Here is a 19074-nt window from a genome sequence, read left to right as displayed (position 1 = left end):
TTAGAATGAGGGCAAGAAATTGCAGCAGAATAGAGAGAGAAAAATGAAGGAAAGACTAATGGGTTGAGATAAAGGAAAAATCGATAGTGAACTACAATTAGAAGGAAGTGGTACGGCAGGAACACCATGTGAAGAGAGACAAGATGCTTCAGTGGGTGACGGTGGAAGTAGACTAGATTAAAACACGGGTTAGCAATAACACCCAAACAAAAATGAGAAGAATCTGAATGAATACATTGCAAGACTGGATTTTCATTACTTATATGTTTGTATGATTAAGTAGGTCCTATAATCTGATTGCTTCAGCAACAAACAGGTTCACAAGGCACAAACAAAATAAAAAGATAAGTTTCTGTACTTTTGGAACAAAGAAGATTATAAATAACGTAAATACCAGCTCACAGCTTCTTTCTCAAATAGCACTAACAAAGGCATAACAACTATTATTTTTTTAATTAAAAACATACCCCCTTTGGTGAGAGGCATTATATGGCATACATATGGAAGCCCAAGGTCTACCTGTAGGAGTTGATTCTCTCCTTCTACCATGTAGACTCTGGGGACTGTACTGAGTTAAACAAATTGTGGGAAAAAGATTAGTCATTTCACTATCAAAAGTTTATTTTGTCAGAAGAAATAAAATGGAATTTAATGTCTGACGATTCAAGAAGAGAACTCCCAAGTATCAAGTGAGCACACACAGGGCTGCATGAAAACCTCCCAACACACACACACACACACACACACACACACACACACACACACACACACACACGCCATAATAAATCTCAACATTTGAAGATAGCCTTTATAGGTTATCTCAGTGTGAGACATGAGTGGATACTTGTGAAGGGAATGATTTCTTCCCTCTAAAAGAGGGGATTGGAGGAGTTAGGGAACTTACTAAATCACAGATATTAAAGAGAACAAGGAGTAAAATTCATACCGCTTGATTTTTGAACTAATACACTTTTCACTTGCCTCTGGTGAATTTTTAACAGTTTATTAAAGAGAAAGAAATAATTATCAAACTATAATTTAGGTTATAGTACATATAAGAACCAACTAGTGGGTAGGACATTTCACTAGGAAAATACCTTCCATTAAAAACATTCAGTATGATGTACCTAAAGACAACATCAGCTACACACAGAAGCCAGAGAGAAGCTGTCAGATTCCCTAGGCTCACTTATCCTTGTATCTCAGATAATTACTGCCATGATCAGTAACTGGGAGATAAGAGAATGATGTCTAAAACTCTCAAGCACTCACTATAAACAGAGCATTATGTGTGATGCTTGCGGTCCCCCACGTGCCGTCTACTATAGTGGGTCTCAAGCAGTGTAGACAAAAGTGTAACACGTCTACCATGAGAACATCAACAGGCTGTGGCACTTATCTCTAAGGGACAATTCTGGGGATGTGCCAACCTTTGACTTTCGGTCCACTGAAAGTTAATTTGACATTTGATTACAACTTTATAAAATATCAATGTAAAATTAAAACTCAAGACTAAGTTTGGAGGCATAATTAATTCCTGAATGTCAGGACTAGATAAGCTATTATTATTTTCAAACACACTTTTAAAAGAAAGCATAATAATGCAAAGAAGTCTAAATATGTACTTTGAAAAAATTACAATTAGAAACAAAACAGATTTTTTGACAGTTTTGGTCCTACCATCTCACACAGTTACTTCCCGGAGCTTTAGAACTGTTGTAGCAGCTGTCTACTGACCCCAACTGGCAAAGCTACAGAGAGTGTCAAAATGGCTAAACTTGACAATCTAAGTTTTATATTTCATGTGAAGATAAACTGTAAGAGCAGTAAGAAAATCAAAGATCATGTGAAGGAATCTAAAGATTCACAGATTTATTTATAATATATACAGTGAAAAAAGTCCATCACATTAAAAAGGTTATGTCACTGGCTTAAAGGTGTTGAAATTCTATGTAATTTCTATTTCAATTTCTGTATTTTTCATAACAATTTGTTTCCATTTGACAATGCCCTCAATATTTCTCCCAGGGAGTTCTATCCTTTAGTGTTACTAATACTATAATATTAACAGACATGCTGCTGTCCTTTCACTTGTTAGCCTTCTTCCAGCTGGCTGGTAGTATTCTATCTTTTATTAATGATGTTATTGAAACTCTAAGATACATTTTTGTTGTTTAATATAAAAATGACTTTATATCCAGGACAGGCTCCAAAACCACAGAGAAACCCTGTCTCGAAAAACCAAAAAAAAAAAAAATGACTTTATAAATATGTTTTATAAATAAGTTTTATAGATAAGCTTACAAGATAACTTTATAAATGATTTTAAACAAAATGCAAAATAGTTTCAAATAAGTCATTTTACCTTATCAGAAGTTTATTTTGCTAAAAGAAAAATGACTAAAAGAATGGAATCTTATGTTTTAGAATGCAGAAAGGAGCTCCCAAGTATCACATGAGTATGTGCATGCCCGCGCACAGGCTTGCATGCAGACCCCCCCCCACACACAGTGGTCATAATAAAGCTCCACATTTGAAGGGAGTCTTTTTGTTTACCCACAAATCTTAGGACAGTTACTAAATGTAGAGAAATAGCAGTCTAAATTAGTCTTGAGGTAACATTTAAGCTGTCTGACATGCTTACTGTAAGCATGTAGAATCTCATACACTAGTACATGAAAATTATAAGAACTCTAAGGAAAGCTTTTAAAAATCATATTGAGGGCCGGGGAAACAGCAGGTGACGAAGTGATTGCCTTGCAGGCATGAAGAACTCAGTACTCTCTTGAAAACCCATGAAAAGACAGCTGGGCACCATGGCTTACTCTTCCAACTCCAGGGCTAGGAACAGACACAGATGTTAGCTGGGGCTCACCAGTCAACCAGCCTAGCCTAGCTAAACAGCTTCAGGTCAGTGACAGACCTAGTCTCCAATGCGGCTGGGGAGATGGTTCAGTCATTTAAGTGTTTACCATGAAAGCGTGAGAACCTGAGTTTCATCTCCTGCACCCACAAAAAAAGCAAGGCATAGCACTGCATGTCTGTAATTCCCATGCTGGGGCAGAGGGATTCCTGAGGCTTGTTGGCCACACAGTCTTACTAAATGGGTGAGTTTCTGGCAAGAGACTTTGTCTCAAACAAATGAAATGGAAAGCCTGGAGAGAGGGCTTAAAAGTTAAAGAGTTCTTGTTCCCAGCACCCACATGACAGCTTAAACCATCTGTAACTTCAGTGCCAGAAGATCAGAAACCTTCATCTGGCTTCTGCAGACACATGGTACACAGACATACACACATGTAGGCAAAACACCTACACACATAAAAATAAATATTTTTAAATGAGGTGAAGAGTAACTGGGGAAAATGCCTAATGTTGATCTCTGGTCACAACAAACATGCGCAATACACAAACACACAAAAGTGGATAGTACCCAAGGAAGCATACCTGAGGTGGTCTTCTGACCTTCATTCATATGCATATGTGAGTGCACAGACACAAACACACAAACACAAGAACATGCACATGTGCAAATACATACCCAAAACAGTGTGCTTCAATTTATCCACCCTTTTACTTATACTTTTGAAAGTCTACAATAATATGTTTTCAATTCTACTGGCATTTTTTTCTCTAGCTGAGTTTATATTTTTAAATTGAAAATACTTTAGAAATTTCCACTAATAAATGCATTTCTTACAATATTTCTTAGATATAAAAGAGAGGTCTGAGCATACAGGCCTCTGCTATGGTAGTGCACACCTATTTAACAACTACTTTCAATGGGCCAGAAATCCTTGTCAAGTGCTGAATGGCTCTCGTGGCATTTGTTTTGAAGCCAGCTGTCACCATCAAACAGATAATGATACATTTCCACAAGACTCATTTCAGAGTCTAGTAAGTACCTGATCTAACTAGTAATCAAAAACAACTACATTTTACTATAAGATAATGATCTTCATAGTTCTAAGAAACATGTTTGCATTAATGATACAATCAGACCACTCAGCTATTCAGTTCAATAATTTGTCTGTCACTAGAGACATGAAATCCAGTTTAAGACCCAGAAGGAGCCAGGCAGTGATGGCACACGCCTTTAATCTCAGCACACAGGAGGCAGAGGCAGGTGGATCTCTGTGAGTTCGAGGTCAGCATGGTCCACAAGAGCTAGTTCCAGAACAGGCTCCAAAGCTATAGAGAAACCCTGTCTCAAAAAACCAAAAAAGAGAGAGAGACTCAGAAGGGTAAGTACAGTCGTAGAAATATATCGATAACTATCTATAAATGATTAAATGGAGCTATAGGATAGTTCTGATAGTAAAAATACCTGCTGCCAAGTATGACGACCTGAATTCAATCCCCAAAACCCACAATGGTGGAGGGATTAAACTAACACCCACAACGTGTCCTACGACTGTCACAGGTATGCTGTCATATGTGGTCCTCCCTGTGGTGATACCTTGTTTGTACTCTAACAAATAAAGCTTTCCTGAAGATCAGAGGGCAGAACTAGCCACTAGTTAACCAGAGGTCTGAAGGTCTATACAGATAGACAGGAAGTGATATGGCTAGGAGGAGAGAGGGATATAAGCAGGAGGAGACAGGAGCTCACTCCCTTTCAGCTGAGGAGTTAGCAAGGTAAGAGCTAGCTGTGGCTTGCTCCTTTATCTTTCTGATTTTTCAGCATTTACCTGGATATCTGGTTCTGGGTTTTTATTATTAAGATCAATTAGAACTCAAGCAACCCACTCCTACATACATATATACATAAATAAATGTAATGTAGCTTATATCATGTACAATAGAAAAGAAACTAGTTTTACAAATATTATAAACCTATTTCTAAGTCAGGAAAAGATAAGATAAATACCAAAGCTCCTGATGTCAAAGTTGCCAACAAAGGTCAGAAGTACATTTAAAAGGAAATAAAATCAAATTACAAAAGATTCTCATATCAATGGGAAACTATATTATATGACATTATAATGCTCTGAATCTTCTGAATTTATACATGTTTGTACAAACCACTCACTGTTTCAGCTGAGGACCAGTTGTTACCTGAGACTTTCATGCTAGCTTCCATTAGCTAAAATAGCAAGCAACAGGTGGCTAGAATTTTGTGCATTCATCCTCTGAGATACCTATTTTCCCTCCCTTGAAGTTTTATTCATGTTTTACATATATAATCTTTTAAAAAAATACATTATGTATACAATATTCTGTCTGTGTGTATGCCTGCAGGCCAGAAGAGGGCACCAGACCCCATTACAGATGGTTGTGAGCCACCATATGGTAACTGGCAATTAAACTCAGGACCTTTGGAAGAGCAGGCAAGTTTCTTAACCTCTGAGCCATCTCTCCAGTCCTACATGTATAATCTTTTAAAATCAAGAACTAAATATAAGTTACTTGAAAATAGGTAGTCTAAGTATTTAAATATACAACTGTAATTACTGCTCTGATGACAGTGTACTTAATAAATGCATCAGAAAATCAGCTAAAACAATAAAATATTCTAAAATACTACTTTGATAACTATTGCAAAAAAAATCATAAAATTACTACTAACCCCTAAGATGACTAGTTAGTAGAGGACTACAGTCCTTGAGTGTGCAGGCAGAGGTGAGAATAAAGTTCCATCCATTCATTCATTAATGAAATAGAATTAAGTCACTAAAATGTTCATTTAATGCTGCTGTTTACCCAGCAGGCTGCTGCTATCAAAGCCACAAAAGTCAGCCCTGAAAGGCCAAAGAAGTTATACAGAAGTAAGATACCTCCAGATCAGTGGTAAAAACAGGGACAGTGCTTCAAGAGAAATCTCAGACTCTAAGAAATGGAACCATTCTGTACTCTTCTTTGAGAGGACCAGTGAGCACAAAGGCTCATTTTCTACCCAGATGTGTTGGTTCGGTGATGAAATAGCAGCATGAACAAAGCACTTATCTCAGGAATTGGCAGATCATTGGTAAATGTACCTTGTTTGAAGAGTAAGCTCTACATTTGGCAAACCACATTTCAGGTAATGGGTCACATGTTTAAGGAGTAAATAAAGTTTCAGTTCACGGAGGTGGAATATGTCCTAAGTGAGGCGCACTCCACATTAGCTGGAAAGAAGTTGCAGGTGGAAGGTACTTACAAAGTCAGAGAGAGGAGGACAGGGGCTGGGAGGAATGTTCAGTCAGTCAAGTGGCTGCAGTGTAAGCATGAGGGTCTACACTCCATTCCAGAACTAGGTTAAAAACAAAGCTGGGAGGAGTGGGTGGCACATGCTTATAACCCTAGCTAGGGAGTCAGACAGTTTGATTGCTAAGGTTCACTAATAGTACCCTAATAAAACAGGCACTCCTAAGAAGAGATGACATTGTCGTCTCTTTAATCATTTAGTCATTAAATGACTATAAAGCTATAAAGGGACTCTATGAGGTACCTACTATAAAATATCTGCCTTGAACTGGGCACTTTTTTTTACCATCTTTCGCCTAAATTTCCAACAACAGCAGCTTCTCAGCAGGGGAGTTAGCCCATCAGATTCCCATGACTACATCACTGAACTCTGTTTACCTGGTATCCTGTCTAGCTTTATGTCAAATGACACAAGCTGTGGTCATTTGGGAAGAGGGACCCTCAGTAGAAAAAGATGCCTGATTTGCCTGTAGGCAAGCCCGTAATGTTTTGTTTTGTTTTTTTAATTTCTATTCATTTTGCATTTTCTTTCTTTCCTTCCTTCCTTCCTTCCTTCCTTCCTTCCTTCCTTCCTTCCTTCCTTCCTTCCTTCCTTCCTTCCTTTCTTTCTTTCTAGTAGATTTTCTTAATTACTGATTGATGTGGAAGAGCCCAGCCTACTATGGGCGGTATCACCCTTGAGCACTCCTTCATAGCCTCTGCATCAGGTCCTGCTCCAGGTTCTTGTCCTGTTTGGGTTTCTGGCCTGACTTCCCTCTCTGATAGACTGTGACATGAACTGAAATAAACCCTTTTTTACCCAAGCTGCCTTTGATTATGGTGTTTTATTGCAGCAATAAAAACCTAACTAAGACACCTAGATACTATTTATTATTCTCACATCCACAAGGGGCAGGGTGTTTTAGTATCTGTGCTAGGTAGATCTAAATCTTAAAGCCACATTTTCAAAATGGAAACTAAGATTACAGTTTTTATTTACTAAAACTGTTCCTTCCATTTACAGTCCTGTCTTTGGTTATTCTTTCTAATAAAGAGTCATAAACACACATAACAGAGACCTAATCGAGAAGCAGATGCATATAAAACAAACGCCACGAACAGCAATGGCAGAACTTTTCAAGTTATCACAAGGCTGAGCAGGGCAATCTGACAGTGGAGTGCTACCACATCTATACTGCTCAAATATGCTATTAACTATTTATAACCTTAAATGCTCTTTGAATAAAAAAATGAAAGAAAAATAAACTATTTTATAACTGACAAACATCTGTGTTCTCTCATTCACCTCCAAAGCTGGGGTTTTACACTGTCATGTAGAAAACAGACATATTGCATGTTGTGTCAGTCACATGTTTTGTTAGCCTTTTTACTACATAAATATCTATGAATTATTCTTAAATTATTACTTCAGAGATCTCAGTGTTAACATGAGCCAACCCTTGCACAGTTATATTTTAGTCACCATGTAAGTCTAAGAACTAATACTTGATGGAGTAGTTTTGAAAGCCCATGAGCAGTCAGTGTGCACAGCTCACCTTAACCTACACTGGTTTTACCTTGTGTTTACCCAGCAGCATTGCTAGTAGCTACATAAAATCGCAGACCTGTTTCTCAGCACTGGTCCTGGCTGATTCCTCTTGTGCCAGCACCAATTCACGCTCTGCAGTTATCTGTACACTTTCTTTCAGTGCTTCTTCCAGCTCTTCAATCCTGTCATCCTTCTTACGGAGACTGTCCTGGAAAACGATGAAGACTTGGTGAAGGAGGTCAATCAGAACTCAGCAAGTGCCTACTCATCAAGAAGGAGATATTTAATTATTAAACATCCTTCTCTTCAGAAGCAAATTGAGGCCAGAAAGATGCCTCCATAGGGTAAAGAACTGAACAATGGAAGAAGGGAAGTAAAGGAAGATGAGGTCTATTATTAAGAGCATAGGATCAAGTTAGTGAAGCAAGACAGACATGATAGATTTGCTCTCTGCAACAGAGAGAAGGAAGCTACTGGTGTTAGATGGCATAAGTAGTGAGAGGCTAACTATTTAAAAATATAAAACTATTTTTAAAAGCTACTACGAAACTGAGTTGAAAGTCAGTTCTGATGGAGTTTCTACTAAGAGTCAGTTCCACAACGCTCATTCCCTTTGAGAAGTCACACCTGCATGACAAACTCAATTATATAGACAATTTCTGATAAACTTTTTAAAAATGAAGATGCTTTCTAACATTTCAAGAAAGTGAAACTCTATTCTCATGAAGAAATGGAAAACAACTGTGTGCGTGTGACTAGTTTGACCATGAATGAACAATTTAGTTAAGCAAGCAATATGCCCTAGGTTTTTAAAGTGTGACTTCCCATCCATACACCAGTCTTTAGGATCCCAAAGCGGTAGGAAAGAAAAAAGAAAAAGCTAAGAAGATTGGAACCAGAGATGCCTCAGACTATTTTCAAACTCTTAAAAAAAAAAGTCAGTGGATTCAAAACACAGTATTGCCTTTTATTAAAATATGAAAATGAGTAGCAAGATTGTTGATATGAAGAATAAAAGCAAGCCCTTAACTCCTAGTATATGTCAACCCAAAATGAACTAAAGAACTGAAGCTAGAAACAGGTATAGTAACTTCCACCTAAACAGCACCACAAGGCTGAGGCAGATGGGCCTCCATGAATTCAAGGCCATCTTGAACTACAGTGTAAAATGGTGTCGCACAAAAGATGAGGTAAGAGGGAAAAGAACAAAACAAACTAAGAAACTACTTGGGGAAGGGAGACTAAAAATCTGCTGGAGGTGGCTTCATGATATTGGGTTGGGAAAAGAATTTTTGCTTTTGGTCTTTTTTTTTTTTTTTAAATAAAACTTCAAAAGCTCTGGCAACAGAAGCAAAATCAGACAGACAGGATTACCTCAGACAATAACAATCTCTGAATTATAGCAAATAATCAAAAGAGCAAAGTAACTCTTAAAAAAGAGAGAAAATTCTCAATGATAATCTGACAAGAGCTAATATCCAAAAATACCTATGAACTGAACAGCAAGAAAACAATACATCTCATTAAAAAAAAGGCAAAAGAGATGCATAGATACCTTTAAAAAAACATTAAAATGTCACACAATTTTGGGGGGAAGATCCTCAACATCACTAATCATTGGAGAAATATAATTAGAAACCACAAAGAGATAACTTGCTCCTTTTAGATCACTGTAAGAAAGATAAGGAGTACTCATGAGGATGTAAACAGGGACATTGTCTCTTATACATATGGCAAACAGATGGCGGTTCTTCATAAGATTAAAAACTGAACTACTATATGACTCAGCAATACTACTCCTGTATATTTACATGAAAGGAAATTGGTAGATTGGAGAAACATCTATTAGACCTGCTTTACTATGGACCCACATAATGGCATATGGCTAAACAATAGTCAAGAGACAGGATCAACGTGTCAATCAACAGAGGAATGCTACCTTCATGCCAAGGAAATGACTCAACTAGTAAAGCTAAGACAACTTGAGTTCAATTCCCTATAACTCACATAAAGGTAGAAAGAAAGAACTAGATCCACAAAGTTGTCTGCTGACTTCCATACAGGTACAAGGTATGTCACAAATGTCTCTCCTGATCATACATACATGGACAACAACAACAAAAATAATTTTAAAGTTAAAAAAGTTTTCCATGGCAGCCTAACTCAAATAGCATGGTTCCTATTTTCCTCTTCTCTGCCTCCCTAGTACAGACAATGGCAAGTATCTTTTAAAAAGTCTTTTAAAATTGTCTTTAAGTTCAATTTTTTCCTTATAAAAAAATAAAATGTGGTAATACTATCAAACCACACACATACACAGAGAGAGAGAGAGAGAGAGAGAGAGAGAGAGAGAGAGAGAGAGAGAGAGAGAGAGGAGAGAGAGGAGAGAAATTCCTTTATTTTCCATAATGAAGATGACCACAGAGACATTGGGTTAACTGAAATGGGCTACGCACAAAAAGGTAAACTGAGCCGGACGATGGTGGCGCACGCCTTTAATCCCAGCACTCGGGAGGCAGAGGCAGGTGGATCTCTGTGAGTTCGAGACCAGCCTGGTCTACAGAGCTAGTTCCAGGACAGGCTCCAAAGCCACAGAGAAACCCTGTCTCGAAAAACAAAAACAAACAAACAAAACAAAACAAAACAAAAAGGTAAACTGAATATACAGTATCTAAAAAGTTGACTTCACAGAAGTAGAGTATATGATGGCAGTTATATGAGAGATATATTTTTGCCTTGTCTTGTTTTAATCTAAGGTAGTTAACTTAGCACGGATTCTTATTTCCTGAACCTTGCCCCTGCTTTATGGGTAAGGTTAGCTAATTGTATCAGATTGTGAAGTCAAGCACCCACCAACGGGATGAGTCGCAGTCACCACACAGAATCAGGGATAAAAGAAATAAGGTAGTCTGTGTTGCCAGCCCAGATTGGGTTCTTGGGTAACCATTTTGCAAAAGTATATTTTTGCTATAATACATTTGTAGTGATATTCTGTTTGTGTTTTAACAAATAAAAAGTTTGCCTGAAGATCTGAGTGCAGAGCTAAGCCACTAGAACTAGAGGCCAGGGAGCAGGGTCACACACCAAAATTCCAGGAGATAAGGAATCTCTGTGAGTTCAAGGCCACCATGGGCTACACAAGATTGAACCTGTCTAAAAGAGAAACAGCTCAAATAAATGTGATTCCAACACTTGGGATCCCATAACTTGAATCTCTCAGCACTAGGGAGGTGGAGACTGGAGTAATATGGCTGGGCAAGGGGGAATATAAAGCAGGAGACAGGAACTCAGTGCAGTCCAAGGATTGCCCCTGCAGTGTGAGGACAGGATCACCCTTCTGTCTGAGCAGTGGTGGAGGTAAAAGGTCACTCTAGTGACTGGTTGCACTGCTTCTCTGATCCTTCAGCTTTCAACCCCTAATATTTGACTCCGGGTTTTATTTATTAAAACCAATTAGAATACGTGCTACATACATTTGCTTTTTGTGTTCCTTTGGGGGACACCAAGACCATTCATTAATTATTGCTAAGAAGCTTGTCTGGGATTTCAAACCCAACTAAAGTGATCCCCCCCCCCCCCCCCCGCCCTGAAGAGAAACTTGTATCTCTCCTCATTGCAGTGACTCCCAGGGTACCTGGTGAAACACTTTTGGATCAGCAATGATGGAAAGTTTCAATGATGGAAAGGCCCAAATAAGTAAGTACCACTTTTTAAATTTTTTTTTATTTTTTATTTATTTATTTTATGTTTGCCCTACCAAGTCCTGGGTACCACCTTGCTTTGTCTCTACTTTTGCCATACAATGACACAGACAGACTAAGGGAAAGAACAGGCTGGTGCCATCTCCTTCCAGGTTCTTTTAGGTTTTCTTGTTTTATATGCTCTGTATTTTTTAGATTACAAGACTATTATGTGGTAAATTATAATGTGTCATTGTTTTTTACCGCTGAGTAGTACTCTAATATGTATATATTCCATACTTTCTTCATCCATTCTTCCATTGAAGGGCATCTAGGTTGTTTCCAGGTTCTGGCTATTACAAACAATGCTGCTATGAACATAGTTGAACAAATGCTTTTATCATATGATAGGGCATCTCTTGGGTATATTCCCAAGAGTGGTATTACTAGATCTTGGGGTAAGTTGATCCCAAATTTCCTGAGAAATCGCCACACTGATTTCCAAAGTGGTTGCACAAGTTTGCATTCCCACCAGCAATGGATGAGTGTGCCTCTTCCTCCACAACCTCTCCAGCAAAGGCTATCATTGGTGTTTTTGATCTTAGCCATTCTGACAGGTGTAAGATGGTATCTTAAAGTTGTTTTAATTTGCATTTCCCTTATCGCTAAGGAGGTTGAGTATGACCTTAAGTGTTTTTTGGCCATTTGAATTTCTTCTGTTGAGAATTTTCTGTTCAGTTCAGTGCCCCATTTTTTAATTGGGTTAATTAGCATTTTAAAGTCTAGTTTCTTGAGTTCTTTATATATTTTGGAGATCAGACCTTTGTCTGTTGCAGGGTTAGTGAAGATCTTCTCCCAGTCAGTGGGTTGCCTTTTTGTCTTAGTGACAAGTGTCCTTTGCTTTACAGAAGCTTCTCAGTTTCAGAAGGTCCCATTTATTCAATGTTGTCCTTAATGTCTGTGCTGCTGGGGATATACGTAGGAAGTGATCTCCTGTACCCATATGTTGTAGAGTACTTCCCACTTTTTCTTCTATCAGGTTCAGTGTGTTCAGATTGATATTGAGGTCTTTAATCCATTTGGAGTTGAGTTTTGTGCATAAAAAAAATTATAATGTGTCTTTTCTAACATGGGTGCCTAATAGACAGCTTTACAAAGAGAAACTCACCCTGAGAACTACAATGTTTGCCTCCCATCTAAACTGAGAAGTGTAATATGGATTTTTAATCACTTAAAGGGAACTGTGAAGCTTCAAATCACAAATAAGCAGAAAGCTTCATGTATTATATTATCCTAAAACTTGATTTCTTATTAGGAGGGGAGTCCTTATTAAGATTTTTAGGCTAATTGTCTCCATTTGCAGGCCTACCCAAACTAATTATGGGTATAGGCTTCCAAGCAGTTGATCATACTAAATCTAGACAAATCTAGCCAGGAAGAATCTCAGGTTAGACAATGGTAAGGGTGGATACTTCTATTAGTTTTATCTTCCCCCATCATTGATGCTAAACGTCACTCACCCATGGTCCTATAAAATTTAAGGTATCTATTGTGATTATCAACGTGACTAGAGCTGGAATTCTAAAACACAAGTAGTTGGACATGCCTGTAAAGTATTTTCTTGATTGAGCATTTGAGTGGGAAAACCCACCTTAAGACTAGGCCACACCTTCATAAAGAAGGAAGCATTTGCTTTTTGCTTGCTTGCCTTACTCTCATGCAAGTTCATCAACCCTATTGTTGAGGCATTCCCTTGTTGGTACCAGAACCTACTTCTTCAGGATTCTAATGTAGACTGAAGACCAGCTGAGATATCTGCCTCATGGACTGAACAACTCTGGACTCAAGAGATACCAGACCATAACTTGCCTGTAAGCCACGTTAATCAATCCCATGTGTCTGTTACATCTTACTATAACCTGAGTCAGAAGTCACACATCATCTCTTCTGACTTCCTCTACTATTCACACAGCACAACCCTGGTACCAACCCTGACATGAATGCCAGAAACTGGAGGTGATTTGGAGCTCAACTAGAAAATGGTTACCACAGTATGAGGATGTACTTCTGGTATAACCTCAGGGTGCCCTCAAACTCTCAACCCTGTGACCTCGGCTACCTTTGTGTAGGGTGCTGAGATTCTAGTAATGGGCCATCATACCCAATTTAAAATTGCAAAAAGGTACTTTTAAATGTTCTTAGTACAAATAAGTAAGAATGTGAAAATGAGCATTACTCTACAACATATACATTTAGTAAATATCATATTATGCCATCTAAACAGAAACAATGATTATTTCTTTATTAAAAATAAAAATACATTCGAGGCCAGCCTGGTCTAGAAGAGCTAGTTCCAGGACATGAACCAAAAAGCTCCAGAGAAACCCTGTCTCAAAAATCAATCAAACAAACAAACAAACAAACAAAAAACAAAGAAAATATGTGGGCAGCCGGGCGGTGGTGGCGCACACCTTTAATCCCAGCACTCGGAGGCAGAGGCAGGCGGATCTCTGTGAGTTCGAGGCCAGCCTGGTCTACAAGAGCTAGTTCCAGGACAGGAACCAAAAAGCTACAGAGAAACCCTGTCTTGAAAATCAAGAAAAAAAAAATAAAAAAAAAATATGTGGGCTAATATGGGGAAGTAATCAATTTATTACTGTTGTTTACCTATTTTGTGAGGCTGTTTGTAACCAGGTCCTCACATGTGCTAGGGAAGTATTCTACCACTAAGCTGAGGTACATTCCAAGCATGGAGTTAGATACAAATAATTATTAGTATCAATAATTATTAAATTGGTAACCTAGAAGAATAAGGGAATGTGGAAAAAGTACCGTGTGACATACACAAGAACTTAACAGCTATTTGAGAATATGAAAGAACATGTTTTTACCATCCTTTAATACTTAGAAACTCTTAAAATGAGAGTAGTATCTGCAGTTTAACTTCAATTGGTATTACTTATTCATCAGAACTAAAACAACTGGTTCCTAGCACTAAATTAGCCTACTTTGCAAACTACATTTACTTAGCAAAGGTAATAAGAACACTTACAGAGTAAGACATAAATGTGCGACCATGAGAGACGGGAAAGGGAAGTTGGAAGCTAGCAATAAATTTCTCATCTCCTAAAAAAAAGGTTCCATGTTAAAAAATGATTAAGTCAAAGTCTGTGGCATCTTAACTGGAAGTGTGGAAGTGCACTTGGGCAAGTAAATAGGAGTGTTAGATCCCTTCATGATAAAGATCCAGAGAGAGCAGGAATACAGGGAACATACCTAAACATAATAAAGGCAATATATAGCAAGCCAACAGCCAACATCAAACCAAATGGAGAGAAATTTAAAGTGATTCCAATAAAATTAGCAACAAGACAAGGTTGTCCACTCTCGCCTTATCTATTTAATATAGTTCTTGAAGTTCTAGCTAGAGCAATAAGACAACAAAAGGAGATCAAGGGGATACAAATCAAAAAAGAAGTCAAACTCTATTTGCTGATGATATGCTAGTTTACATAAGCAACCCCAAAAATTCTACCAAGGAACTTCTACAACTCATAAACACCTTCAGTAATGTAGCAGGATATAGGATTAACTAAAAAAAAATCAGTAGCCCTCCTTTATACAGATGATAAATGGGCTGAGAAATCAGAGAAACCTAACCCTTCACACAGCCACAAATAACACACAATATCTTGTAGTATCTCTAATCAAACAAGTGGAAAACCTATATGATAAGAACTTTAAATATTTGAAGAAAGGAATTGAAGAAGACACCAGAAAATGGAAGGTTCTCCCATGCTCTTGGGTAGGTAGAACTAACAAAGCAAAAATGGCAATCTTGGGGCTGGAGAGATGGCTCAGTGGTTAAGAGCATTGCCTGCTCTTCCAAAGTTCCTGAGTTCAATTCCCAGCAACCACATGGTGGCTCGCAACCATCTGTAATGAGGTCTGGTGCCCTCTTCTGGCCTTCGGCATACACACAGATAGACTATTGTATACATAATAAATAATAAATAAATATTTAAAAAAATGGCAATCTTACCAAAAGCAATCTACAGATTCAATGGAATGCCCATCAGAATCCCAGCAAAATTCTTCACAGAACTCAAAAGAGCAATACTCAACTTTATACGCAAAAGCAAAAGACCCAGGCTAACCAAACCAATGCTGTACAATAAAAGAACATCCGGAGGCATCACAATCTCTGACTTCAGATTCTACTACAGAGCTACAGTACTGAAAACAGTCTGGTACTGGCATAAAAACAGGAGGACCGAAAAAAAAAAAAGAACCGAATCCAAGACCCGGATATCAATCCAACACACCTATGAACACCTGATTTTTGACAAAGAAGCAAAAAATATCAAATGGAAAAAAGAAGCGTATCCAACAAATGGTGTTGGCATAACGGGATATCAACATGTAGAAGAATGAAAATAGACCCATATCTATCACCATGCACAAAACTCAAGTCCAAATGGACCAAAGACCTCAACATAAAACCACCACACTGAACCTGATAGAAGAGAAAGTGGGAAGTACACTTGAATGCATTGGCACAGGAGACTACTTCCTACATATAACCTCAGTAGTACAGACACTGAGAGAAACAATTAATAAATGGAACCTCCTGAAACCGAAAAGCTTCTGTAAAGCAAAGGACATGGTCAACAAGAGAAAATGACAGCCTACAGAATGGGAAAAGATCTTCACAAACCCTACATCGGACAAAGGGCTGATCTCCAAAACATACAAAGAACTCAAGAAATTGGTCAACAAACAAACAAATAATCCAATAAAAATATGAAATACAGACCTAAACAGAGAACACTCAACAGAGGAATCTAAAATTGCTGAAAGACACTTAAAGAAATGCTCAACATTCTTAGCTATCAGAGAAATGCAAATCAAAATAACTCTGAGATTCCATCTTACACCTGTAGGAATGGCCAAGATCAAAAACACTGATGACAACTTATGCTGGAGAGATTGTGAGGTAAAGGGAACACTCCTCTACTGCTGGTGGGAATGCAAGATGGTACAGCCCCTTTGGATAGCAGTATGGCAATTTCTCAGAAAATTATGAAACAACCTACGTCAAGACCTAGTGATACCACTTTTGGGAATATATCCAAAGGATGCTCAATTGTACCACAAGGACATGTGCTCAACTATGTTAATAGCAGCATTGTTTGTCATAGCCAGAACCTGGAAACAACCTAAATGCCTCTCAACAGAAGAATGGATAAGGAAAATTAGTACATTTATACAATGGAGTACTACACAGCAGAAAAAAAATGACATCTTGAAATTTATGGGCAAATTGATGGATCTATAAAATATCATATTGAGTAAGGTAACCCAGACCCAGAAAGCCAAATATCATATGTACTTACTCATAAGTGGCTTTTAGACATAAAGCAAAGAAAAACCAGCCTACAATTCACAATCCCAGAGAACCTAGACAACAAAGAGGACCCTAAGAGAGATGTACATGGATCTAATAATCTACATGGGAAGTAGAAAAAAACAAGATCTCCTGAGTAAACTGGGAGCATGGAGACCATGGGAGAGGGGAGAAAGGAAGGGGAGAGAAAGGAAGGAGAGTGGAGAGAAATATATAGCTCAATAAAATTTTTTTTAAAACAATAGGAGTGTTAGATCCTTTAGTAATTTCCTTTCACAACTCAGTAATGCTGATCCCTCGAGTCTAGACTTTAATTCCTGATGCTATGCTGAAGCCCTGGCAAGCAGCAGGAAAAGAGATATTCCAAAGAGGTACTTGTGCCCCCTTCCAAACTAATAAACTGTTACCTTTGTTTACAATTGCAATATGAACATGTTTGACAGGCATGTGAAACATTAGTTGAAACTGACCAACACAAAGATATAAAAGTTTCCCATTATAAAAAGAATGGACCAAGAAGCAATAATCCAGAATGAGTCAGTTTTACATTCCACAGAAAACCCCAGATTCCTTTCTTTCAAAAATGGGAGAATCTTAGACATCATTTTCCTCCATTGGAAGCTTTCTTTTTTCAATTATTTCAACAACCAAGAAAAAAGGCAAGTTGTTACCCACATTTCCCAACCTCCACTTTCCTCACTTCCCTGCCACCAAGGCTGTCTCACAAATAAATTTATTTGTTCTAGCCTTTGTCTCCTTGCCTTCTATAAACTGTAAGACAGCATGTGTGGTGGTTTGGAAAACAAAACAAAACAAAACAACCCTCATAGGGATTGACACTATTTGAGAAGGATTGGGGGTCTGGCTTTGTTATAGTAGGTGTGGCCTTGTTGGAGAAAGTGTCACTGTGGGGATGGGCTTTGAGGTCTCCTTTGCTTAAGCTATATTCAGTCCTGCTGCTGCCTGCAGATCAAGATGCAGAACTTTCCACTCCTCCTCCAGCACCATGTCTGCCTGCACACAGCCATGGACTAAAGCATTGTCATCAGCATTTGGACTCTTCCTCCTGCCACTTCATTATCTAACAACATATTTTCTGTCTGGTTTCTCTTGTTTATAGACCCTTCCCCTTTTAATTTGGCAATTCTAAAAAATACTTGATCACAAACAGGCATTAGACATTAAATCTCCCTGCTCCTTTCAGAACAACAGGGCAAAAGTGCTACTATGATTTTCCCAGGACGTTCAAACTAACTCTTGGGAGTAGAACAACATAGCCTGTTTCTGGGCTGGAGAAACATGCTATCTACCGTGGCCAGGCAAGCAGAAATAAAGGGTGAACATTCAGGGTCTTTGACTTCTCTCGTGCTTTTACAAATGGAAAGGTATGTACCAGACACTGTGGAAAGAACCAACTTGTGGGGGATGGAGGGGGATATGAAAGAGCTACTCCCATAAAGCAGCACACAATGGGGAGGGGCATGAGAAAGCAACTCCATTAAGCAAACACAATACAGCCAGAAGAGAAGGCTGACATTTTCTGGGAAGAGAAAATTTACTAAAATAGGGAAAAGAAATTCAAGAAAGGGGAAATAGCTGGGAGAAAAAAACAAAACATTATTTGGTACTCCAGTTTTTAATGTGTGACAATTACAGTAATTTAATTTGTAAATATTAGAAAAGAAAATGGGGAACATTGGGCATTTCCAAGTTGGATATGTTTGCATCCTAAAGCAGAAGTTCTAGACAACTGACCTTAGAAAATAAATGTGCTGCCTATTTGAGTGAAATTTCCAAGTAGTTAAGAGAAGAAATGATAATATTGCTAACTTCCAAGAGATTAATAAGATAGTTTTACAAATTATTATCAGAACTGAAGAAAGATACTGAAAAATAGGAAATCAGAAAGAAATTCTGGTAGACTGTATTAAAACCGAAGACAATCCCAAAGGACCAAACTTTTCTCAACCCCCTGGTTTCATCTATCTGTCTCCATCTTTGCTCTCTCACCACAAGGGAAACTTCAGTGTCCCTGCCTTTATTTCTTTTGAGTTACATTTTCCCCATTTACTTATCTCTAGATGTTGCCAATTGGAACAAATTTCTTAAGCAAAGTGAAATATTGTTATCGCTTCTTTTAAGAGAAAGCTTTGAGGAAGAACTGATCCTGATATGATCTACACTTAACAAAACCTGAATTAAAATGCAATTCTGAGGTTTCCTAAGTCATATCAGGATTCTTTTGATTTTGCTAATTTTTAGATGACCCTGTTCTG

The 19074-nt window shown here is 38.0% G+C and overlaps 1 protein-coding gene across 9 annotated transcripts in view; it reads right to left on the bottom strand.

The window, feature by feature from the left end:
- The window catches only part of Erc1 (ELKS/RAB6-interacting/CAST family member 1), a 365559-nt gene that overhangs the window by 161412 nt on the left and 185073 nt on the right, over nt 1–19074 (bottom strand). For 5 of the 9 annotated variants that reach the window (XM_057764045.1, XM_057764063.1, XM_057764088.1 and 2 more), the window contains one exon: nt 7788–7919. The exons of the other annotated variants lie outside the window; for them this stretch is intronic. In XM_057764045.1, coding sequence (XP_057620028.1) covers nt 7788–7919 — 132 coding nt within the window. The remainder of the gene's footprint in view (nt 1–7787; nt 7920–19074) is intronic. 9 annotated transcript variants of the gene reach the window in all.

Source organism: Chionomys nivalis, chromosome 1, assembly GCF_950005125.1.
Source record: "Chionomys nivalis chromosome 1, mChiNiv1.1, whole genome shotgun sequence".
NCBI lineage: Eukaryota > Metazoa > Chordata > Mammalia > Rodentia > Cricetidae > Chionomys > Chionomys nivalis.
The sequence above is the reverse complement of the archived record's forward strand: the minus strand, read 5'-3'. Positions and strand labels throughout refer to the sequence as shown.